The sequence below is a fragment of the Xenia sp. Carnegie-2017 genome, unplaced genomic scaffold, assembly GCF_021976095.1.
Source record: "Xenia sp. Carnegie-2017 unplaced genomic scaffold, XeniaSp_v1 HiC_scaffold_41, whole genome shotgun sequence".
In the NCBI taxonomy this organism is placed as follows: Eukaryota; Metazoa; Cnidaria; class Anthozoa; order Malacalcyonacea; family Xeniidae; genus Xenia; species Xenia sp. Carnegie-2017.
The window spans coordinates 584,624-611,138 of record NW_025813506.1 but is presented as its reverse complement, the minus strand read 5'-3'; the positions used below and the strand labels follow the sequence as shown (position 1 = coordinate 611,138).

Below are 26,515 nucleotides of genomic sequence, written 5' to 3'. Positions count from 1 at the left end.
TAATTTGTATATTTGGGATTTCTATGTGATTTTTTTGTGCTTACGTAATCACTCCAAAAACAATAGATTTGTAACAAAATTATTAGTGATAATGCCCTGAAATTTACATAGTGAAACAAAACGTGCGGGCTCGCTACTCCAGATGTAATTATACGTATTTCGCTGTCAGCTTTATCATTGTGAGAAGAACATACAATCTTTTTACTTCCGTAAAATTGTTTGTCTGAAACGTATGTTATTACATGCAAATGATTAGCAAGTGTATTTTCCAATCAACTGGAATGGTGAGCTGCCAGTGAAAAATTAAATATGCAGAACTCAGACAGCCTTCTTACGTTAGATATATTTCATGTGGCCATATCTTTTACAAAATTGCTACTTTGTTCAATCATAATGTCTACTTGTCATTATATATTCCCATGCGTTTTCAACTTAAACCATTCTGCCTAAGTTAGTTAAGATATAAACGCAAGTCAATGTTAAAATTCTTTATTATTTAAATGATGCACAGATTGTCCCAACCAATCATGTTCAATGAAATGATTATTTTTTAATGATTCTTCCAGCTTTTTTCATAATTATTAACTGCTGCATGATTTGGTCCTTTAAAATTATCATGCATCCAATGATTACTATGAAAAGTCCAAAGACTTCAAGATTGAATGGAAAATCTTCAAAGCATCCTCATTTCGAGGATGCATTTCCAAAAGTCTAAAGTGAAAAAGTATGGTTTAGCGTTGGGTATTTGCAAAATACTAGGCTAAAAATTATCTAAACATAAGATTTAAGACAGGTTTAATTGTTAGATGTAGTTATTAAAAGAAAAGAATACCTTTCACTTAACCCTATAGGACCCAGACGCTCTCGAAAGTTCGTATGCACATCGCTTGGTAATTGTTGCTTGTGAGCAACAACGGCCTCTAGAGGGTTAACAGCAAGTAACACGAAATTGTACGTGCGACGTACGCCCGCCGAAATCGATACGAAACTCATGCAACTTGCAACTCATGGAAACTTGCAACATACATAGGTCCGTTTGCTGGTGAGGGCTGCAATCTGCTACAGATGCGGCTGCGAGCGAGTTTTTGTTAATTAACCCTCTAGTGGCCGGACGTTCTCGAAAGTTTGTACGCACATCGTTTGGTGATTGTTGCTCCTGAGCAACAACGGCTTCTAGGGGGTTAAATGTTCGATCCGGTATTTAAAAGAAGCAAGAAATATTATTTAATTTATGTATAATTCAATACAAATTATTAAGAAAACATGAAGAATTTTCAAAAAAGAGCTACGTGGTATGTATAAACATGTACAATTACCTGACAGCAAAGGTAAGTGCCTGTCTCAACTGACCAAGACTGAAGCACAATTTTGAACATTTTAAAAGTCCTTCAGCATAAACGGGCTAAAATGAACAATTCAACTGGGTAAAAAATTGAAAAAAATTTTTTACACTCCCAACTTTTCAATAAAATTTCTATTTACAAAAAATAATTTACCTTCAAGCAATTTTTTCAAAATCTATAATATTTATATTATTATTAACTATGAGCGCTGGTTTTGATTGGTCAACTACCTGTAAATAATTCTTGATATCTGTAATTCTGACGTCATATTTACAAATAAATATATGATATTTACCGAATGGAAGGTCCGTACGGAAAAAATATTTTCACGAGATCTCAAAAGCGGCCATTGTCCTTCGGGCTCAGGCCGCTTTTCAGACCGAGTGAAAATATTTTTCAAGTACGGACCGACCTAAACAGTATATAACATATTTACTTTTTATTTTTATTATGAAGAAATTTGCGTTGTAAAATGGCCGATGGTCCGATACAACTTGATGTTGAGATTAAAATTGGATTGTTTTCTACAAACTTCGCTTCGTCTGGATAGTAAAATTCATTCCTGCTATGACCATTTTTATCTGAATACACTTTACTTTCTCGCAGAACAATCTACATTGCTTTTAAATCAGTTTTAAAAACTTACATTTCACTTTGTAAACAAATACATTGCGAAAAAATATGTTGAGCCCAAAATTAATTTGTTTCTTCAAACTTCTCTTCGTCTGGATAGTAAAATTCACTCTTGCTATGATAACATTCATCTGAATACACTTTGCCTTCTCGTTCACCAATTTATATCGCTTTTAAATCAGTTTTAAAAACTTAAATTTTACTTCGTAAACAAATACATTGCGACAAAAATAGGCACGTGCGTACATATGGGTAGCCTATGAAGTAGACTATTACTAAATGAAGTAGATAATATGAGCCTTATTCGAATAAAACTATGTATTTAATATCATTCACGTCAAACTTGTTTAAGATTTGAAAATATTCTTTAGTTATATGACCAATTAATTGTTTAACCCTTTCTGCATTTTTCGAAAGCTCTAGCGTAGATTGCATGTCACGTGACTGTGCTCAAGCCTCGCATCAAGGAAAGTACGTCATTTAGATTTCTAAAAAAATTTAAAAGTTTTTTTACCGTAAATCATTTTTGCTATTTTGTTTCAAAACAGTTTTCTGACGTGTCTAAGATATTGTTAAGAGAACGTCATTCCCATAAACACAACACACTTATGACTTGTATTAGATTAAATTTGAAAGTAAACGCTTTGCGTTGCGCATTGCAAATGATTGCAAGTCTTTCATATTTCGTGTTCACAGTTTTACACGTATCATATTTCTCTTGATGTAAAATAGCTAAAATTGTAAATCCATAGAAATAATATTTGTATTTTGCACAATATTCGAAAGAAAAATAAATTCATTTGCTTTCAGCGTTTGACTTCACCAACTGTGTTCAGTGAGTCAGTATGAGTCGAGATGAACCAAGTTCTATCTTGACGATCGAATTTTGCCAGCGGCAATGGCCGATGATTGTAATTTTTAATGGAAACCGGGAATCAGGCGATTCGACGATTTAGCGCGCAATAAAAATAATTCAAACCATGAATTTATACTAAAGTAAAGCCAAAATAGACATTGCATTTCTAATTCTTCTAACAAATAAGCATCAATCATCGAATGTTGTTCTTGTAAAGGACATCCTTCAATGATTTATGACTGTTAAGTTTAAACAAGTACAGTCCAATGACCAGCGGACTTCATAAGAGTATACTTCATTACATGTTTGTAAATGTAGATAGTCCAGGTTGGTATAGTCCTGAGAAGGACTGTTTTTGTTGTTGTTGACTGACGTTTCGACAACCTTAGCGGTAGTCATCTCCAGAGTCAAATGAGGAGTAAACGTCAGGTTAGCCGTATTTGTTATCTGGTTCTAACGTCATTGTATTGTGTGTACAGGAAATGTGTATTGTCGTTGTGAATTAGTGTGAAGTGTAATGCTTTTAGTTGATCGTTTGTTTATATTGTGAATAAGTCGTTTGTAAGGTGCCGGTAATTGCTGTGATCTATTCATGGGGATTGTTTCCAAGTTGGTATACCAACTTTTTAATGTCTATAGTCAGTACTGTAAGTAATGCATTTTGCCGAGTCCCAGTCAATGTTGTGCTTTGTGATTTGGTAATGTTCGGCAATGTGATTAGTTTAGACTTGTTTCTTTGTTGCTCGTTAGTGTTCAGCAAGTCTTATGTTTAAGTTCCTGACAGTTTCCCCGATATAGGAGGCGTGGCAGTCGGAGCAGTTTATTTTGTAAACTGCACCTCTTCGTTCGTTAGTTTGTTCGTTGTAGTACTAGTCGTAATGTTGTTATTGGTTTATGTGTGACACGTATGTTGTATAGTCGTAAGATACGCAAGATTATCTCAGACGTACCTTTCATGTAAGGTATCGCTGCTGTTGTCGTTGAGTTGTTCGTTTCGTTGGGCTCATTGTGTTTGTAAGTGTTACGTTTCATGAAGTCAGAGTAAGTTGTTTTTGTCAAAAACACGTTTGAAATAGTTGTTTTCGTTGTGTGGAGCGTCCGGTGAATCACATATGATTTGTACGTAATATCGGGGAAACTGACAGGAAATTAAACATAAGACTTGCTGAACACAAACGAGCTACAAAGGAACAAGACAAAACTAATCACATATGGATACTTCATGTATATATAGCATATTAGATGTATTGTAAACTTCTTAATAACATGTCTTTATGTGAACGGTGTGTGTGATCATCACTGAAAGAATCTTAAGCAATCCTCCATCTATTTACATAAGGCGACCTCAACAGGTTTTGGGACCAGGTCACGAATACATTTTGATGAGACGAAAGGAAATATGAACTTTGGGAGACAAAGTTTATGGGATATCTTCATATTTTAAAGTTGAAAGATACTGTCCAAAATGACGAACCTAATCCGGCAAAGAACGCTGACGTTTTTGCGGAATTAATCCAAGTTCTGGACGATCGATCACTTTCTCTAGTCACGAGAGATACCAAGGATAACTGGAATAACGCAATAAAGATCCCAAGAGAACATTACAGGTCAAGCGGTAAACCAAAAGTCATCGCGCTTTATACAGAGTTCACCACGCTGTGTAAAGGGGAAGCAGAAAGCGTGACTGACTACATGCTCCGTGCGGAGGCGGTAGTAGGAGCACTGAGGAACGTAGAAGAAGTTAGTGATGCTTTACTAATAACAATGATTGCTAAGGGCCTTCCATCGGAATACAAAAAGCTTTTAATACTGTAATCACGCAAAAACACAAACAACCAACGTACTCGGAATTTAAAGTCGCACTTCGGGCATACGAAGAAAAGGAGAAGCCATCATTTAAGGACAGTGTGCTGAAAACGGGATTTAATTCTAAGATCAAATGTATACGTGCAAGCAATTTGGATGCAAATCAGATCAGTGTCCCAAGTCAAAGAAGTGGTGTAATAATTGCAAGACAAGTACCCATAATACTAAAGACTGTAGAAAGAAAGATCACGGACAGCAATCTGACGGAGCAAAATACGCACGCGAGAGACTTCAAAAGCAAGAAGACAGGAATGCATTTATCTTTCAAGTAACTGATGACCTGAGCAACAGCAAGGATACAAAATGTTTGATGGCAAGTTTATCAGTTGATTGTGGTGCTACCACACTTGTAATAAACGATGAGAAGAACTTTGTAAGTTTTGAGAACAATTTTGTTCCAAACATTCATTTATCGAGTTAGCTGATGGTACCAGGCATAATAACCTAGCTTTAAAAAGGGGCAATGCTAAAGTAATTTTGCAAGACAATTTAGGAAACCAGCATAATGTATCTTTAAAGAATACTCTTTATGTACCTTCCTTCTCGCAAACTATCTTCTCAGTTTAGGCAGCATCTAAGAATGGTGTAACAATAACCTTCCTTCCACATGAAGCAACATTAAGCAGTAGGGATGGAACAAAGTTTTGACATTCACGAGGAAGGAAGGCTCTATTATTTATATGGGGTAAAATCTAGCTCGCACAACCTGAAAACATGGCACGAAATTCTAGGACATTGTAACTTAAAGGATACAATTAAACTTGAGGGTGTTGTCAATGGCATGCATTCTTGTGTGAAAACAAAGGAGAATGTCTGTGACTACAGATGACTACTTGAGGGCAACCTTCACTTATCTATTAAAAAATAATTCTGATACATTATTTGCTACAGAAAAATTTCTTGCTGATTCATCTCCTTATGGGAGGATCAAATTTATTAGGTCAGATTATGGTTCACAATTTATAAGTCAAGCATTTAGATCTCTTCTTACAAAAAATAAGATCATGCACGAAATATCAGCTCCATACTCTCCACATCAGAACGATACTGCAGAAAGGAACTTTCACACACTCTTCGAAATGGCAAGGTGTCTACTCTTTAATGCTAAGTTAGAAAAGAAATTTTGGCCTCATGCAATCTTGACTTCAACCTATATTCGTAACAGGTGTTCGAAAAATAATCGTATTACGAAAAATCATATCATGCACTTACAGGCAAAAAAACAGAAATTTCTAACATGGCCATATTGCTTTTGTTACACTCACGACAAAAAGAAGCTAGATGCAAGATGTAGGAAAGGAATTTTTTTAGGCTACGACAAGAATAGCTCAGCGTACATAGTTATATTTCCAGAAGTAGGTAAAATAGAAAAAAGTAGAAATGTAAAATTTACAAACCAATACCAGTCCAGTATTTCTAATTATCCAGGTAGAAATGTGAAGGAAGATGTTTATTTTTCACCAAAGGGTAATGTAGATAGAGAAGTAGTCCCTCCACAAGTGGATCCTAGGGCGGGGAAAGCACATCTCGGAAGAATAGATACACCAGAGAATACAGCCGTAGACCCATCGGTAGAACCTCAAAACTAGGATAGGAGGTATCCAACTAGGCAAATTAGGAAACCACAACATCTGCACGATTATATCTTGGAACAGGACAAGGACGATGATGACAAATTAGGTTATAACATAGAATATTGCTGTGTAACGTCAGTTGTAACGTGAATGTACGAGGAGACAGTAGAGTCAGACGATCGTGCAGAGGGGCAACAGGCTATGAATGAGGAAGTAAAGTCTTTAGACGAAAACAATACGTACACGTTAACAGAATTGCCAGAGGGTAAGAGTATAGTGTGGGCACGTTGGGTTTACACAGTAAAAGAGGGGCATATGGGAAAACTAAGCTATAAAGCTCGCTTTGTTGCCAAAGTGTATTCCAAATCAGCTGGTGTAGATTATTTCCATACACTTTCTCCAACGACTAAAATAACTTCTATTCGTATATTATTACAGCTTGCTCTTGACTTATATGATATGTCAATACATCAGATGGATGTTAAGACTGCGTATCTTAACACACCTATAGACTGCGAGATATACGTTGAGCAGCCTGAGGGCTATGTCAAATGTGAAAGCGATGGAAAACAATTAGTGTGCAGTCTTAACAAGTCACTTTACAGTTTGAAGCAAAGTGGACGCAATTGGAATTCTATTTTACATTGTTTCTTGACAGAAAAATGGTTTAATCAGCTAAAATCAGATCATTGTGTTTATGTTCGTAAAAATGTGGATGAGACTACCATCATTTTGGTTTGGGTTGACGATCTTGTTATTGCGTCTAAATCCACACATATTCTCAGTGAGGTAAAGAATGATTTGAGTACAAGGTTCAAAATGAAAGACCTTCAGTAGCTTTCTTGGTTCCTAGGTATTAAATTCTCTTTTCATGGAACCAGAGTTACCGTAGATTAGACTAAGTATGTCAGAAAATTTTAATTAAATTTCAAATGCTAGATTGTAAGCCAAGAGTAACTCCGTGTGAATTGGGAGCCAATCAGATTAGTAAAGAAACTGCAGAGCGGTGTGATAAGAAACTTAACCAAGAGATAGTAGGTAGTTTAATATATCTGATGACTGCAACTAGACCTGACCTATCTTTCATAGTGACTAAACTATCAGAGCTCATGGGAAATCCCACAAGTAATCATTTATCTTTAGCAAAGCATGCACTTCGCTATCTTAAGGGAATATCTGAGCATAAGTTAATCTTTAGAAAGTCAGCAACTGGTGTAAACCTTCAAGGTTACTGGCGATGCAGATTGGGGGTCTTCTGTAGATAGAAAAAGCATTACAGGATATGTTTTCAAACTATCAGAGAGCAGCTCGGCAGTGTCGTGGAAGAGCAGGAAGCAGCCTATGGTGGCGTTATCCACCTGTGAAGCCGAATATATGGCTTTGGCCCCTGTGGTTCAGGAAGCTAAACACCTCAAAAACCTTCTCAGTGAGCTCTTTATTGTAGTAATGGTTCCAAAAACAATCTTCGGGGACAACTAAAGTGCCATATTTCCCTCTAAGAACCCGTGCAGCAGCAACGATAAAACATGTAGATATACGCTATCATTTTGTGAAGGATAATGTTAGATCTAAAGTGATACAGGTTGAACATATAGCTTTGGCAGATAACATATCTGACATTTTTACAAAACCCATGACGAGATTTCAGATTTGCAAATTCTTAAAAAGTCTCATGAGATGTTAAGCTCTTTATTAAACTTATTTTTCTCTTATAAATATTTTCTTTGTGAAAAAAATGTAACTAGAATCATTTACTATTCCTCTGTTTGATGTAACCACTATTAATTTAAGTGGGTGTGTTAAGTGTAAATTAATACAGTCCAATGATCAGCGGACTTCATAAGAGTATACTTCATGTATATATAGCATATTAGATGTATTGTAAACTTCTTAATAACATGTCTTTATGTGAACGGTGTGTGTGATCATCACTGAAAGAATCTTAAGCAATCTTCCATCTATTTACATATGGCGTCCTCAACACGTTTATGCTTAAAAGCTCAAGAGAAGCTCAAAATAATTTGTTCAAGCTTTTCCATAATACAGATTTTTTAGGCACTATAACCATCTGGGCAAGTCTAGACGACATGTACATGCTATAGGATAAATATATATATTTGTTTTGTCTTAGAAGTACATTTTCCATTGTTTTTTTTTGGTCCCGCTTTATTCGAAATGTGCACAAATTTTGCCTAGAACCCATGCTTTTTGGGTGTTTTGACGATTGGCGATCATATGGAAATATGGGTATTTCAAAATTCTTTGACAGCTTGTCAAGTGGGCTTAATCAGAAAATTGACTTTTTTCCCACGAATGACGATTTGACGATTATATGGCAAGCGTCACTTCCGGCAAAATGGCGCGCTTCGATTGGCTCAGAAACATTTTTGCCATTCCATTGTTTTCCGTAATCGAACACGTTCCAAAATGCGTAATTTTACAGTCAAATGTAAACAAACTTAGTAATGCAAATGGCCAAACGCAAAATAAACAAAGCAAGAAACCATTTACAAAGGTGATGCGAAGGAAAAACACTTGGAAAACTGTTTAACTATCCAGACGATACGATTTGAAACAATTTATTTTTTTTGGACGAAAACTAGAAAAGTGAAAGCCAGCCGGTAAAAAGCAGCAAAAACGAGAAAGAAAGCAAGCTTCATTTCAGGTCAAATAAGTCTTATGATAAACCTTCCAATAATTTGCTTTCTCGGTCTTTACTTCTGTCTGATATTTCTCCGTAAAGACCTCGCGTTCAGTTATTAAGGGCATAAGAATTGTTTATTTTATTCAATAAGTTGTTCAAAAGTTTTTGATCTCAATTAACGTTCGTTTCGAGTACAGTTATGGGTGCACAAGTGAATTTTTTTTAACAAAATTACAGTCTTTAAAAACTCACGAGTGCGTGTGTTGCCATTTTCTCACGAAAAGTACTGTACTGTTAGTGTTAGTTGCTAGTATTACATTTTAAGATTTTTCGAAAAACGCGTAACGATTAACCCTCTATTAATAAAGAAAAGCTTAATATTTATGAACATCTTATTTTTTTCATTGTTTGTAATTCTCAATTTTGCTAAGATTACAATGGTAGGATTTTTTTTACGTACAAACTGCAGCTTTGTCATTTTTGAATTAAAAGCAATCTGGACAGCTTTCACTGCTTTGTAGCCAATTAGGTTACAGTATGATTAGACAATTTTACATCCAACTACAGAGAAATTTTGCAAAACCATATTTTATAAGATTGAATGAACATTGAAAAAGATTGCATCAATGACCTAGAGCCCAATCTACTAGATATCTGACTACTCTAAAATTCTATAGTTAGGAATGAGGCAAGCTGCCATCTTGAAAGGTGGCAGAACCGGCTATATTTACGATTAATATCAGCTTTCCGTGAGTTTATATACGGTTGCAAATTTCATCATCTAGGTTTAATTTTTAAAATGCTTGATAAGACATGCGTTTTAAATCCTTCTTTTAGCTTATTTTTCATTTTGAGTTTTGCTTTTATCACTTTTCAAAATGGCGTCTTTGCCTCATCTTGACAGTACTAAGATATAAAAAGAAATGGTTTCTAAATTATTGGAATGATTGGATTGCATGTATACCACATAAATTTGCCGGTTGATACAGAATGCAGGTTGATGCAAATCGATAAAGCAGATAGCTATAAAGGCTACAATCTATTAAGACTGTTCTTCGATTTATTTGGTTTGAAAATATTCAAAATTGTATGGTTTTAACTCTTTTACAAAATTCAACACATTTCTCTTGTATTTTGTTAAAATTGATTTATGAATGCGCACCTGTTCATACAAGGCTTGCTCACAGTGTTCCAGTCTTTTGTATGGGTCCATCTCATATTCATACATATTCATCAACTGTAATAACATGGTATTGCTGTTTTGAATTTAGAGATAAATAGCAAAAACGTTTTTCTTTCATTTTGATATGAAATTAAATCTTTCCTAGTTTTTTCTCTGTCGAATTTGTTTCATTCATATCAAATAACATTTGAAACATTTGAAGATTTGAAAACAACTCAAACAAAATAACAATATTTTATTTGTTGAGCGAATTACTCTAGTCAGATTTACAAATAAACATACAAGTTTTACAGTGTTTTTTTACTAGTTTTTTTAACGTATTTACTGGTTTGAGGGCTTATAGTCTTCAACTACACATAAGCAGCTCTCATTCCAAGTTGGCGCTGCTTAATAAAATCTTTTGTGAATAGTGATAAAAACTCTTAACAATAAAAGTGCAAATTACTTACCTTTACTGCCTTAGTTGATGATACGTTATATATGTATTCACGACAGCTGCCACTTAAATCACAATACACTGGAATCTTCAAATGTACAGAGCATGAACAACGATGTTGAACATTTACAAAAATTTATGAAAAGATGAAAAAATTAGCTACTTCGACACCAAGTATGTTATTTATTTTAGTGCCTGAGAGTGTATTTTATTAACCTGATACCATATTTGCACATTTGTTTTTAAAAATTGCAATCTTTATTCAGAAAGGAGTTTTTAAAAATTTTATAAATATTTCAATCGTGCATCTTCATCAAACGGTATTTTAAAGGTGAATTACCTTCATTATTGTTGCAAAAGTTTTTCAATCATTAGAAACACACGAAAAGCACTCTTGATAAATTTTAAAGTTTGTAAAACAAAAAAAAGTTCGTGTAAGATCCTTTCAGCGCCAGAAATTTCAACATCTAAAGCACTTCTCTCGCATTCCTTCATTCAAATTGAGGCAATAAATGTTGAAATGTTATTTATATTATACTTTTCAATTTTGAATTGCATTTTTTTAACAATGGTACTATAATACTATTTTAACAATGGTACTAAAGTTAATGTATCCATGAATAAACTCATTGACAAAAAGTGTGGGCCTGTACATTTTTCTCAAAGACAATTTGAAACGTACTTTTGTTTTAGAAAAACTCGTAATTATCAGAAAATGCTTGTCACTGGCAAATTTTGTGGTTAGGAAAAGATGAACTGACGACGTACTAATGATTGAAGCCCAAAGGAATTTCGGGCACACACTAAACTCAAGTTGAGCTTGCAAATTAATATTAGTCTACACTAGAACTCATACAAAAATTTCCCTCGTAATGTTTTCTACTATTTATTGTTTGCAAGTCAAATATTTTTCGTTCCTTATTTTGTAAGTTAATGAAAGCATGATATTTAATGAGTAAGTGAGATCTGTCATCAATGGGTAAGTTCAAGTTTTACAAAGACTTCAATCAAACTATAAAAATAAAGTTCTGTAAACGTACCTTTTCTCTGCTGCTTGGCATTATTGGTTTCTGATAAAACCATTTTTGATAAATTAATTTTTGACCTTTGATCACTTTAGCAGCTATAATAATATATGCATGCATATGCAATTAAAAATAAAAATGCATTCCGTTCTTTCTTCTTCTCTTAGCCATGGATCTAGCATTGACTATATTTCATTACGACAAGATGTATAAGTTTTTTTGTTAGTGTGCATGTGTAGTTTTTGAGTTGACAATATTAATACAAGCTACTACAAGGCTCTTAGAGTATCATCCTGAAAAATTTTTTAAGTTAAAATTTTCGAAAAGCAAAAAAATCTTGCTTTTTATTTCAAATGTAGAAAAATGATGAACATTATTTGTCAATGAATGAAATCGTCTCACTATCAACAGATTTTTTTGCTGAAGAAACTGAACAATACAATGAGAGATAAACAACCTATTATTTCTTGTAGTGCACAACGATGTAGATATTTTGGTATAAAAGTGTTTTGAAGAGTTTTTTTGAAATTTGGTTTAAAACATTGTTAAATATGAAATTCTCAAGGAAAATTTTAAACAACACAATTTTTTCGAGAAAATAATATCGCACCGTAAGTGTAATATCAACAGGAATAGTAAATTGAATTTCACTACTTGCAAATTTTAACTGCATCAACTGATACGGTTGACATAAACAGGATTAACCAATGCTTACCAACATGGGAAGTGGCTGCATCACACTTTCCTTGAAGATTTAAACTAAAGGCAAAAATATATCACTTTATATCGTAGATACTCACAAATACTCACAAAGGGGACTACAGAAAATATTAATTACATACACTTCAATTTAAACTCGTTTCAAGGGAAAAAATCACGAAAAACGTTGTAGCTATCCGCTCATATAATTTTCATACAAGCTTAAGTCTACAATCGTTGTCCAAATTAATACTGCATGTCTATCAACTAAAAGGTATTTATTTATATACTTTTTCCAGACAACTGCTTTTCCCTTCTGAGGCTTTACAGAAATATTCATTGCTTGAAAAACTGTTTCACCACCCTAGAAGTTCAGGTGATTAATAAAATTGGTAAATTATTGATTGCATCACTGCTTATTGCTTTTGTTGAAGCACTAAACAAACTCAACCACATTGCTGTTTATATTTAGTTTATTAATCCTTTATAGAGATAAAAAAAGGAAATCATTTTCAAGGTTTAAAGAATATCTTTGCCTGGGTCATGTCCAATAAAAAATTAGCTTTATTCTCTTTTATTCGTAAATGATAAGGCCAAACGTATTTGAACTGTCTAAAAAATCTTAATATAGTTCCTACATGTCCACATTGAAAATTTTTAAGAAGAAGAGTTGAAAATGCGGGAAAAAATTGAAAAAATTAAAATGCAATGCTACCTGTTCAACATCATTGAGATATACAATTATAGTTGCCATTCTGTCATTAGTAATTTCATGACAATCAGTGTGCATATTGTACTGAAATGTATACATATAGCATGTGTTAACATCAAAATTAGTGTGTGATCCCTGACGATATGAACTGGCCTTATACTTTGTTAGCGTATGTAGATCACTAATTTTATATTTTTGAAATAGCCTTTAGGCAATTTATTCTTTAAACATACTATAGCTTTATGAAATAAGAAAACAACTTTATGATGAATAGAAAATGTAAATGGCTAATAAACTGGTTAATAAAACAGTGGGTAGAACTTGACATATACTGGCATGTATATATTTTATGTATGTAATATTGTAAGTACATTCCTTGATTCATGTGCAATGCTCGTCACGCACGCAATCACGCGTGATTTCCACCTATGTACGGTCTCAACAGTTCGATATTTTGGTCTAACATAAATCAACTGCATAAAACCTAAGCAGATTTCTGGGCCAATTATGTTTGCACTCAAAATTATACAATTAGCTATACAGATTGCTATGTGCCTGTTCACAGCTGTAGAAAATATATATATTTTTTGATAAATTAGAAGCTTTAATAAAAAAAGGAATGAACGAAATTAGTACAGGCTTACCTCACTATTTATTCTGTATTTCACTAATTGTGTGTGATATGCGTTCGTTTTGGGCAGTCCCAATTTTTCTTCAATTATACCTTCCAGTAAATCGACAAGGGAATTTTCACCCCTTGCTAATAATACACTAGAGCTAAAGCTGATATTGTACAATAATTTTTCGTCAATATTCTCTCCAGTAATTGACACTTCATCACAGTCATATTGTTTGCAGAAATCAAGTTTGTATTCATGGGGGCTTAGGAAGGATTGATGTATTGTTTCAAGCAGCTGTCGCGATGTTGCAAATTTCCATAGTTTTCTAAAATTTATTTTGAAATCAGAAAGAAGCACATTTATTAATTTCTTATTTAAACGTACACTATATGGCGGTTTATATCATCAAAACTGCTTATATTTTCGTACTATTATATACCTCGAAGCATTTAAAAAGCATTACTAGCTACATAATCTGTTTGTTAAGTTATATTTGATTTTACTAATCAACATTTTTATCTTCCATAAACTCGAATGGAGCATTCATCCGGTTAGACAATAAAGTGTGAGAATAATATTAAATTGTTTAAATATATACTTATTATTAACTGGGAAAACCCATGTAAGGATGAGTTTTCTCTCAAAAATCGTATTCTCAGTCTTGCTATAAGCTTTTAAATAACATGTTATAAATCATTCCATCTATAACTATTCCATCCTGTTAAGCTGTCTGGAAACAGTACATTGAGCCATATATTGGCATTTTAAGTTATTTTCCAAAAAAATAGTTGTTGAGAAATTCAAACTTAAAGCGGGAACAGATTTTGTCTGTAATAAAACTATTGACTGCCTCATTCGTTTTTTTGTTTTGCATTTAAGTATCCATCTATTTGGGCCCTAAGTAATGGAATTAGCAACATTAATATATTTAAGGCCATATTTTATTGACATTATAACTTATGAAAAGAACTCAGCTAATAAAAACTTTTGGGCTAAAGATTACATAGAAAGTTTGAGGATGAGGAAGAATTGTAAAGGGTAATCTTTATACGTGCAATTGATCTCTGTTAAATTTCTACAGTAATGTTCGTAAAGCCGAAAAATTGTCTTTTTTGACATCTTAGAAAACTGTGTGTACTATATGAAGTCAATAAATTTATTTAATTTTACTATTGAGATACTGTAATCGAAACATTAATCCTAAGATTGATCATAAACTTAGTGTTTTCTAAATTCATGCATTGTAGCTAGAATATTTATCATAAATAAGAGAAATGAATGCATGATAAGAAAAAAATGAGAAAATTTTGAGTCTGAAACCAGCAGAGAAAAAAATAAGGACATTGAGTCCAAATAGGATATTTTTAACTGTTTCTTATAAAAAAAGACTGCATTTTATTAACAATGCCAAGGAAATGGCAAAATACATGCTAAGACTCACTTTAAAGATTTTGCACTCTTTTTCATTTCATTGTGCGTAGATATCAGTTTTTCACATTGTTCATTGGTGAAAAAGTTTGGTATGACAAAAACATCAGGCTCATGATTTTTAGTTATTCTCTGCCCTTCAACTGCAATGATGTTGTCCAAAATGTCATTCCATTGTACATGATCAAATACGCAGTCAGCTTTTAGATCCAGATCGTCAAGAAATTGAACGTGTAGTTTTTTGAAATCTGCAGCTTTAACCCTTGTTGTTGACTGATATGTAGCTGGCAATAAAACAGGACGATTACAAAAAGCATCATTTTGAAGCAAAGAAGTCGCATTTTTTAAAAAAGTGGTTAATTTATGTGGCGCGCACTTTGAAAAAACTCTTCTTTCTATTAAGGAAAATTGAAGTAATTGAAACATAAAGCACAAAACGTGTATTCTTATATTTATAGTTAAAGAGCACATCGTTCTTGCTTCAGTGCAACATAACAACAAAAAGAATTACACCTGCCTAAGCTTAAATATAACTATCAAAGACAGATCAGAATGAAATGAATAATAATTTTGTTAACACATGGCCCTCCAAACAAAACAAACAACAAGTGATTACAATCTGAACATGTGCTGAAAGATAAGTGAAATAATAATTTTATTGCAATATAACTTAAGCTATATCATTGCAAAGATGCATGTATAGCTAAATTAGTGCAAAGGCGTAGCTAGAGGTCGCGCTGGTTGTGCTGGTAGTGCTAAGCACGATCAAATATTTCTCAAACTAAGGTTTTTTTATCCCATTAAATTTTCAATATTTGTTTAAAATTTTGACAATATACTAGCGAAAAGTGAATCTATTTCTAATGCCGCAGTATAAGAACAGACAGTAGTCTCACTCCACTGCTCAACTTGGTGCTGTATATTCATTTAGATTACTGGCTGCGGCTAGCTTTCCCATGTCTCCTATTTGCTGAAAAACAATTGACTGCCTATCACTATGCTAATTACATGCGTAATAAGATATGCGCCTAGCAAAAACTTTTATAGAGTAGGACTACTGTTTGTTTCTGTACTGTGCTAATGCATCTTTTGCATTATAAATACTTCATATTACATACACTATATTATGTTTCTGCCCGACATCTGCTCAAATCATTGCCTAAAAGCAAAATGGAAAGGCATTCGCCCGTTTGCGTCATTCAACATTTTTTACAAATATGTCAGACGTATTATGATAATACTATGAAGAAAAAATACATTGTTTGTAACATTTAAAATGCAAAATTTCTCAAAAAAACAAAGAGGGTAAATTAATGCTCCAACAGGCATGACACACACACACGACCTTTGTAAACATCTAGATAAGAACATCTGTGCAAATTTAAATGAGCACCTTACAAGAGTAATCGAAAAACGCTGATCTGCTTCAAACATAAACTGAGCTCCTCAGAATTCATGGAAATTAATATTTCATTACACTTAGAAATCATTGATGACCGCATAACTTGATTACACGATCTACTACATTGACCTTTTATTTAAGAAAGCAAAAAAGATTCAAGACCTCTATCTTTAAATTAACAGACGAAAAAACAATCTGATAGCATTTTTAGTGAGTCGTTGCTGGCCAGCTTTACTTTCAAACATATACATATGTTTCATTAAAAATATATGTTGTGTGCATGCAATGTTGCTATTTATTACTTTTTGATAGATAGCATTTTCGTAAATGGTATTTTAACTACAACGCATTATATTTTTCCTCCAACGTACATAGTCAGTTGCATGACTATATTAATGAATATCTTCGTAGCAATTCACCAAGTCTTTGAGTTCACAATACAATAGTGACAGTTCATGCAGCTGGCTTGTCTTGCTCGTTGTAGATCTAAGATAAGGATTGATAAGCTTCTGCATATAGAAAGTTAGCGTTCTGTCGATATAAAAACCAGAGAAAATGAGCAGGTAAAGTTACTTTCAAGCATCCAAGCCTTTTCCTTTGACTTGTATCCTAATTAGCTCACTATCTGTGGCGTGATTCAATGTCATCGGTAAAATCAGTGGGATATTACTTTCACATTATCTAGACATGATTTATTTTGATGTCGAGTTTATTTCAGTAAAAATCATTCAGTGAGCTGTTGAATAATGGAGCAGTTGGAGAATATTGTACTGAGATAACTAAAGGCCCTATATTAAGGCATTTAAACAATATATAATTACCCAAAAAATATACAAAAAATTCCCAGTAACGTTGATTATTTTTTACAGGCATCCAGTAAAGACCTTTTATCAAGCCCTTAATAACCAAGCTCGAGGTCTTTACGGAGAAATATCGGTTGTTAAGCCCTTAGAAACCAAGCTAGGTCTTTTTGCCCTACGGGCTCAGTCTGTACAGAAATACCTTGGTCCAATATTTCTCAGAAAAAGACCGAGAAAGTGAGGTTATTAAAAGGTTTATTATATGGCATTATTTGACTTGATAATAAAACGAATACATAATAAGACGAGTGAAAATTCATAATAAGACGAGTGGAAATTCATAACAAGACGAGTGAAAGTTCAACTCAGTTAAACAAGGCACAAACATTACCACACAAAAACTGTGAATCACAGCAAATGAAGGCCCAAACTTTACTGCGCCAAAACTATGAACACCAATAAATATGAAGAAGGCACAGCAGCACTTGCACTAAAACTGTACGCCAGGGCAGTGAGCCAATAACAAAACTTGGACATAACAGCCCGTTATAACAGTCGTAAATATTTTCCATCCACTCATATGCCCCAAGTAAAGTTGAAATTAATTTATTATATTATCTTATATTTCAGTGATATGACAAAGATTTGCGCAATAGGTTCCACCGATTTTCGAATTATTATAACCACTTCTGGCCAGGAGATGCAGTAGTTGAATAAAAAGACTAACAACGTTCGTTACTACACCGAAACAGAAGTAGAAAGAATCCAATTTTAGAATGAAGGCCTGTGATGGATTCGTGCAAAAAAGGAGTGTCTTAAAATAAGTATGTTTAAATTTGGCTTTTTAGTGTTAAAGTCAAATTTAATTAACATGCAACTGTATTTTATGTTAACACATCAAACAAACAATATGAGATACAAACCAATGCTAAATTTTCGCAGAAAAAAGACTAGTCTAAGTAACGATTTTAACACTAAAAGCTAAATTAATGCTTAACATTATGAACGTATATATGCTGGAAGTCGGCATGATTTTGATTATATTGACGGATAGATCCAACAGATTTTCTGATAGTACGGATCAAATCGGCAAGACATAAGACGCTGTAACTGAGGGCCTGAGACAGTTGAGTTTTTATTGACTGACATTACAAAGCTGCTCGTTTTCATAGATGACATTTTTGAGAAAAGTCTTGTATGTTGATTATGTTGACACCTTTGAGGAACATGGCGGAAGATACCTCAATTAGCATACAAACATTTTTGCCAATCGACTTCAAAGATATGCGGAGCGTATTTATTCTTAAATAATTTATACATGAACGTAAAAAATATTTTAGTTTATAAAATGAGTGGAAATATGCAACGTTAAATATAAGGCATGAAAAATACCTCACCAAAACACTGAACGACATTAAAAGCGAATCAACAATCACACAATGACTCAAACTGTAAGCCATGGAAAAACCAAATTCTGACATTATCACCCCGAAACAGATCAGTTGAGTGATCAATTACTATTTTACACTCACTGATATGTAGAAAAACAAGTCCAAAAATATTTTTACACAACAACACTGTCTGTCCAGGAGGTGTGGAATTACAATTGCATGAATAAAGATTGACGCTAATGACGTACGTTTGAATGAAGAGGGCGTTATTTTTTGGGTACATACTTTTACCCAAACTGCATTTAGTAAGCCAAAATCTTAAGATTTGCGAGGTGTAAGCTTTAGGTCTGCCTCCTTCCTCACACACCTTGTTCTTGCTGGCTGCGACAGCAATTAACATGAAGTTAGCATGCATTTTTGAAAAATCATTAGTTATGTTGTTTTATAAAATAAAAAGGTATAACGCATTCTCTTATTAATGGCTGAGGTAGACAGAAAGAAAAAAATTACTGTATGGAGAGAGTATTCAATTCAGCCTTCAATTTTTGCGTCATAAGTTAGTAATAGTGTCTTAACATGTTGGCAGTAAAAAAACGTCTTGTAGGACTTTCCCGACACCGATTTGTAAAGCGTTTTGATTATCTGCAAATCTTATGATTTTTTAAATGATCTTATTTCTATCTCTTTGCTGCAAAAGAATTTCACCAGGTATGCAGGGGCTGACAAACCTTGTGTAATACCATAAATACGGAGGGGCGCTACAGACGACTCAGATCGACTACAGACGAGGTTTAAGCGTAGATCTCTTGCGTTTTCCAATACACTTGTCATCATGTACAAAAATATTCGCATTTTGTGATTCAACTACCGATCCAACTCTTTTGCAAAAATAGTCCTTTGCCTTTTGTCTCAACAACTTTTTATCACGCAATTCTGTTTTCTTGGTCTTTTGGACGAAAGAGATTTATCTTTTAAGGAGATATCCTTTTCTTTCGGATGGTGTTTTCTATCAAAAAATTTTTGTCAGTTATGCTATAGAGCTCATCAAACAGAGACTCAACTTCTTGAATGAGACTCAACTTCTTGAATGCATTGCCTTCTAATATTTGATTTTTTTTTACATGGAAGTACAGATGTACTCGGCGATGGTTTTACTTCTACTGATGACTTGCTCAACCTTTCCATTTCGTCCATCTTTGGTTTAGAGATCGACGGAGTGGCTTGTTTAGAAAGATCATCAGCAGAATATGGCAAAGTTAAAAAATGAATGACCTCTTGATCCAATATAAACAGAGGGTGAGTGTTAAATCGTGAGCTCAGAGATTCCCGTTCCACGCCTGCTTGTCAAAAAACAGCACACATATGTTTGCAAAGAAGTTTCTTGCTTCTATAATCTGTGTATTGACAAGTTGGTAAGTGGGTTTCAGAACCCAGCCAAACTTGATGCTGTTCATCACTTCTAACATCGAATAATCTTGCATGGTGCTGATTTGGAAATCTTCAAATTTTAAATTTCAATGGCATCTCTGTTCATTATATATTCCACGACGCCTTTGGGACGATTATAAAGATATGCAGGTACACGGTTGTCATAGCATTGGTATGCGTTTGTTTACTTAATATTCTGTTCCTTGTAACTTTCAGTAAAACGAAATAACATTTCTTTTTTAGTTGATAAAGGTTGAAGAGTATCGAGCATCACTTTTACAAGATTGAATCTAACAACACGCTGATCTTTTAATGTTTACAATAACTATTCAATTCAAGTGTGCCAGCTCATCCACAAACTACCATTTCAAAACTTACTTCTTGCAGCTATCTGGTAAAAACTGCTTCACTAATGTTTCCACTAGATCGTTATAGAGGTATTTCATCGATCAATGTAACAAAAGGTAACGGTTTCAGCCAGTTGTTTTGCCTTTTAATCCCGTTATTTTTATACATGGCAACTTGCAACGTTTCGTCACGGTAAAAACGAACTCATCCACTTCTGTAAGCCACCAGTTGTTTTAAAATTGTTTAAGCATATAATACTTGCGTGTTCTGTTCCATTATTATTTTCTTCTTTCTTCATGTTTTACAGATTGAAGTTCAAACAAACTTGTTAAGTTTAAATTACTACAATTCATGAAAGCAATCTATATATGTATTTAATTCACGTTTAACTGATTTTTATAAGGCATTGTTCATCTTATGTTGAAACAAAAAAATTTTTTACTTCGAAATTCAAACCCCAAAATTCACCGAAATATTTCCGAAGATGTATTGAGAGCTTCTAAACTTTACTTTGTTTCTGTGTAGGAATATTTTGGTCAAGCTGTGTTTTACTAGAATCCCTTGCAATATTTCGAAGATAATGCAACACTTCGTCTCGAAAATTCAACACCTTAAAGATGAATTTATGCAAACGTAAAATATTTCTTAGTAGAGCTACCTCACTATGTACAAAACAAGTTAAAGGACAATATCGAGTCACAACGATGGTAAGGAGATTTTATTAACTGGGTTGTTTCACACACCCCATTCGTGCTTTACCCGCAGATCCGGTATGTAGGATCCATTAAGCACATATCTTGACCATCTAACAAAAGTAAGCGTTTCATCCAATGAGATTAATAGACGAATAAGAATTTGACCTGTACTTCATTAAGCTTTGATGATGGCTTGAAGCAAAATTTGTGTATTAAATCATTGCTCTATTATGCAATGTTATGTCAGTGACACAAATTATCCAACTCAACTAAAAGTTGTAAAAACTAGTAGATTACATACTCGGTAAAATAAAAGGTCTTTTTGGTAAAAGGTAAAATTTGTCGGGTATGCGTGTGATTTGTCGATTTTATTGAATGTATACAATATAACATAAATAGGAAAGCGAAAAATTCTTTGGGGATGCTTTTTATACAATACAAAGAACTTAGAGCTTGAAGAATATTATATTTGCACTACATGTCGAACCTGCTCTTCGAAACTTTTCCTTTTTTAAAAATGTTGTATCAAAGTAACCATTATACTTTCGAAATGAAATTTATTTAACTTCAAAGCTTAATCCCATTCTACCTCTCCGTAAGTCGTGTATGATTTGCAAATATTCGGGTGGCATAGGTGCGTTTTGTGGTGCGTTTTATGAGTTCAAAATATCTGTCATGCTATTGTATTCTACATTTGGTAGCAAAAAAAGGTTTTTCTCAAAAACACAAGCAAGACCTTAGTAATTATTAAAATATTGTTTTTATTATGTTCACATCTTGGTATGACTGGTTTATTCGTCTTTTTTTATTTCTATTCTTTGCAATACGACACAATTTTAAATTATAATTTTAACGCTACGATTTACGTCTTTATGAGTGATAAAGCTAAAACAAATTATGCAATTTAAAATATTTTTTAAAATGTCACATTTTTGAATAGCGAATAAAAACACTTGACAATTTCATTCTGAAAAGCAATATGCGGTTTTCCATAAATGGAAGTTGAGAAATTTCTTTCATTGGCAATTCCAGAACGGTTAAAAACAGCGATCGTCACTAAGACTAACATGACGCTTTTGGACGGATTACGTATTTTTTGGCAAAAAATCGTTGTATAGAGTGAAAGGTACGTTTGATCTTATGTTATTGTCTTCCAGTATTATAATCATTTAAGTCAAATAATTGACAATTAAGTTATCAAAATAAAAAATTTAATTGTTTAAAGTGCGTTATGACTTTCTGTCAAAATCCATATAAAATTTTGATTATGTTGACAATCATGAATGAATTGAATGACATTTACAGTTTCTTATCATTTACTTTAAAATATGAACAAGATAATTTTACTTAATATGACATGTCGCGCTAATCAGCTGCGTTCAGATTGTGGTATTTGGCGTCAACGAAAGATGAGGACTTAATTTGTCATCTTATATTGTAAAAAAGTGTCTGGATTCCCTATTATGCGCATAAAGCCATACTAGGTAACGTTTTTATGAAAATAGTGAATATTTTTGAAAATATCAAGACAAAAGCCGTCGACCTTACCGTCAGTGCTCACATTAGTTTTTGTAATAAAGGAAAAAATGAAATTTGCATCTGATGTGTTTCCTGATCTTTGGAGCCATGCAAACCACATGAAAAATGTTTGGCTTCGAAAAATTCAACGAGTTAACCTTTGCGATGCCAAACATTCATTAGTCTGTTTGAGCACTTTATGTCTGATTGCTGTGTAACTTTGCTTGTTGAAAGTCTAAGCGGTCACAAAGGAAGACAAATATTGAAACCGGAAGCAGTACCTACAATATTTAAGCACAGTGTAACTTATAAACCAAAACCAAGAGAGGCAAGTGAGAGACGTCGCAAGGTCAATGAACGCCAAGAAGTAAGTTTGTAGTATTATTTTTACGTCTGCGTTAAAATAAGTCCGTAATTCTCATTTTACATTTAAACTTACGTATATTAAAGATAGGAAACTCACACAAAAATAAATGAATAAATCTGGAACATTTCTCACAGGCAATGTGGACATTTCTTGGTAAAGGTCAATTGTGCGTATTAAGTTACGAAAGCCATAACAGGTCTTTGTTTCACCAAGTTTAAATTGTTCAACGAATTTTGGCACAGTCTCATTCCAATCCAGAAGATCAACAAGCGAGCTCATTCAGTCAGTCATTCCTCTATTCATTATGGGTACGTGCAAAACGCGGAAACGGAATGGCGGAAGCGGGAATAGAGGGTAAAACGATCGTGACTAAAACACCACACGAATACATACGAGTACATACGAGTGACATGCGAGTACATACGAGTGACATACGAGTACATACGAGTGATATACGACTCTATACTGGTCACAAATGAGAAATAACACAATTCTTCAATAATACATTGATATTTGCGTTCACTTTTGCTTGTATTTGTCTGGACTCTGGGGCAAAATAAAATACCTTTTCAGCATTTAAATTTAACAAATGGTTGCCCCAGAGTCCAGAAAAATACAAGCAAAAGTGAATGCAAATATCAATGCATTATTGAAGAATTGTGCTATTTCTCATTAGTGACAGTATATAGTCGTATATCACTCGTATGTACTCGTATGTCACTCGTACGTACTCGTATGTCACTCGTATGTACTTCTATGTACTCGTATGTCACCCGTATGTACTCGTATGTACTCGTATGTACTCGTATGTACTCGTATAAACTAGTGTGGTGCTTTAGTCACGATCAGGTTAAAACGCGGAATAGGAATTGCTGTATAAAAAGCTGTTTATGGTAAAGTAATTATAAGTATTTTCCATAATAAACATATGGATTGTTCAACTTTAGACATTGAGCGCATGTGAATGTTAACAAAAATGAAAATTCGCTATTTATACTAATTATAACTATCTAACTATATTATATTCGTGCGTATTTGCAAGTTGCAATTGACTCGCGAATCATCAGAGTCATAATCTTGACAAAACCCTGCAAATATTTTATGAAAATAGTCATAACTAAACAGCTCAGGATATCAGACAAATGCAAGCTTTGCAGGTGATCATCAATATCGATTATTTCTCGTTCGTGCATACGGTACGAAAAACATTAATTGGTAAGAACAGTATACTTGTATTTAACCAGCTTAGTGCATTTACAGTTGTTTATTTATTGCTTGGCTCACTTCGCTCATAGTACGTTTTGGAGAGTTTAATAGTAGTAGTAGTTTCGTATGGTAGTCACACCTCCATGCGCGCCTCATCTAGCCAGCTTGTGTCCCATCAAGCCAGCAGAGCTTGGAGGTGTGGTTCCGAGAGTTCCACATAGAAGTTCGGAGACCGGGTTTGGATCATTCTAAGTTTTCCTTCGGTGAAGTACTTAAGCTCCTGCACGACTACGACGTGATGATCCAGGCGCAGGGGGGAGAGTTTAATGAAAGGCAGAAAGCAAATGAACATATTTCGCTTTCCCGTCTTTCACAATTTACAAATATTTTTTGTGCAAATTTACATACACACAAATCTCAAAAAATATCAAATACACAATATACGCATCAAATATATGAGCAGGAAATACAACTATTTTCATATTCTTGCAATTCCTTTAAAAAATTATAAATTTTTTGCAAGACACAGAATACTTGGAATGTATATTCTTTTAAAGAAGTTACAAGAAAAAAAGTAACAACAAACATCATGACCGATTGGCTCAAAAATAGTAAAAAAGTATCTATAATATTTTAACAAATACAAGTTACGTAAGTGTGTTTATTTATTTAAATGGCGACATTTCATTCACGTCATCGAACTGTTTTAAAAGATAAGTTTTTGCTAATTTTTCATGTAAATAAAACACACTTATCCACAAGTTGAATCTCTCTTTTCTCAGAATCGAAAATATCGCACTTCTCATTAAACATTTTATTTGTCCTTATCACAACATTTGATATTAGAGAAATTTAGGAAACACGACGTATCGTCTAACACACTGTGAAAATGGCGTAAATATGGCATGGATCCAGCCATATATTAGAATATCACGCAATTTTTACGCCATTTTCACGACGTCTTAGATGATACGTCGTGTTTGCTAAATCTCTTTATTATCATAATAATTGTGTGACACACCACAATTTCGCACTCCGCAGTCTGCACTATTTTTTAATTGCATTTCGTATTCTTAAGATGTCTTATTCAAAGTTTGCTAACTCCTTTTCTTTTCAACTTGTTGACAGCAATGAATTTTGCCCGTTTCCATGTAATTTTTGATAATGTTGTTTCAACTTGAGACGATATTAATCATACGCAAATTTTTATAATAACAAGTTGTAGCACAAATCTCACGTCGCACAAGCACCATACAATAATAATATAGGAAATGGCGCTCTTTGCAAAGAAAATATATGAAAGAAAAAAAGCATAGCTTTGGTTTTTGCGCCCGCAGGTCACAAGTTTGATCCTACATTTTTGTCCAATGAGAAATTGTACCTGCTAATTTTAAAGTTTGAATGAAGTTGATGTTAAGTTCACCGCGGAAGTTATTATGTATAATAATGCAAGCATGAATATGTTCTTGGAGACAACAGGAGCACAGAATAGATATATAACAGAAGCGCAACAAAGCGAAAAATCTGTCCCCTACTTGTACCCAGTACTCAAGTGCGCATCTTTTGCGTCCGCCATTACTCCAACCAGATAAACTGGCCAGAATGTACATTGATTAGTATTTTGGAGAGTTGTTTTTCATAAAATTGAATTTTAATGCTTTTAAGCAGGATATAAAGGACATAAGGTAAGAAATAGTTTTAATACAATATACGTTTGTCATTCGTATTCTACGCGTTTTATAATTTTTTTTCATTGAATTGTATTGGTTACGAGATCAAAGTTTTTAGAATGTGTATGATATTGAAAGGCATTTTCCCAGTAGATTTATCGTTTTGGACTAATAAAGGATTTTTTTTAATGTATTTTGCCTTATTATTTTTTTTTTCTACAATAGATTTTCTTAATAGAAATTACAACAGAAATTACCGACCTACTGTACACGAAGAATGTTGTTGTGATGAAGACGCAGTTATTTTTGAATGTGGATGACCATCTTTAAAAAACATTAAAGTACTTCTATGTTTGATGTTTAAATTCAAGTTTTTTGACTTGTTATTTTGCATTGCATCTACATTATTGTAAATGAAACTTTGTAATTTCATCTTGTTTGTCAAATCTGTATATGTTTAACAATAAAGTTGTTTTTCAACTCTTTTTTTAATAAAAAACTTGGAAAGTTTTTGCTGTGTGAATTTGCATATTTAATTAGTAACCAGGACAACCATTCATTTTTTGCTGGAAAGCTATACAGTTATTGCAAGGTTTTTATGTACTACTCTCAGTGTCATTCATACACAAATATTTCATGGCAAAAGAAAACAAACTAAACGGTGGGTCAAG

The 26,515-nt window shown here is 33.4% G+C and overlaps 1 protein-coding gene across 3 annotated transcripts; it reads right to left on the bottom strand.

Moving 5' to 3' along the window:
- Positions 1-325: 325 nt before the first annotated feature.
- LOC124456059 (probable prolyl 4-hydroxylase 3) lies at positions 326-15,498 on the bottom strand. 3 transcript variants are annotated; one of them, XM_047006599.1, is made up of 10 exons: positions 15,033-15,498; positions 13,616-13,916; positions 12,975-13,055; positions 12,550-12,623; positions 12,276-12,319; positions 11,576-11,658; positions 10,549-10,623; positions 10,079-10,153; positions 1,317-1,402; positions 326-711 (listed from the first exon to the last, which is right to left on the bottom strand). In XM_047006599.1, exons 1-10 carry the CDS (start codon positions 15,488-15,490, stop codon positions 633-635), a joined length of 1,356 nt encoding a protein of 451 aa, XP_046862555.1. In that variant the 5' UTR covers positions 15,491-15,498; the 3' UTR covers positions 326-632. The 3 variants fall into 3 exon arrangements, with proteins under 3 accessions (XP_046862555.1, XP_046862557.1, XP_046862556.1); XM_047006601.1 differs by lacking the exons at positions 326-711; positions 1,317-1,402 and adding an exon at positions 2,412-2,464; XM_047006600.1 differs by lacking the exons at positions 326-711; positions 1,317-1,402 and adding an exon at positions 9,719-9,822.
- Positions 15,499-26,515: the final 11,017 nt, after the last annotated feature.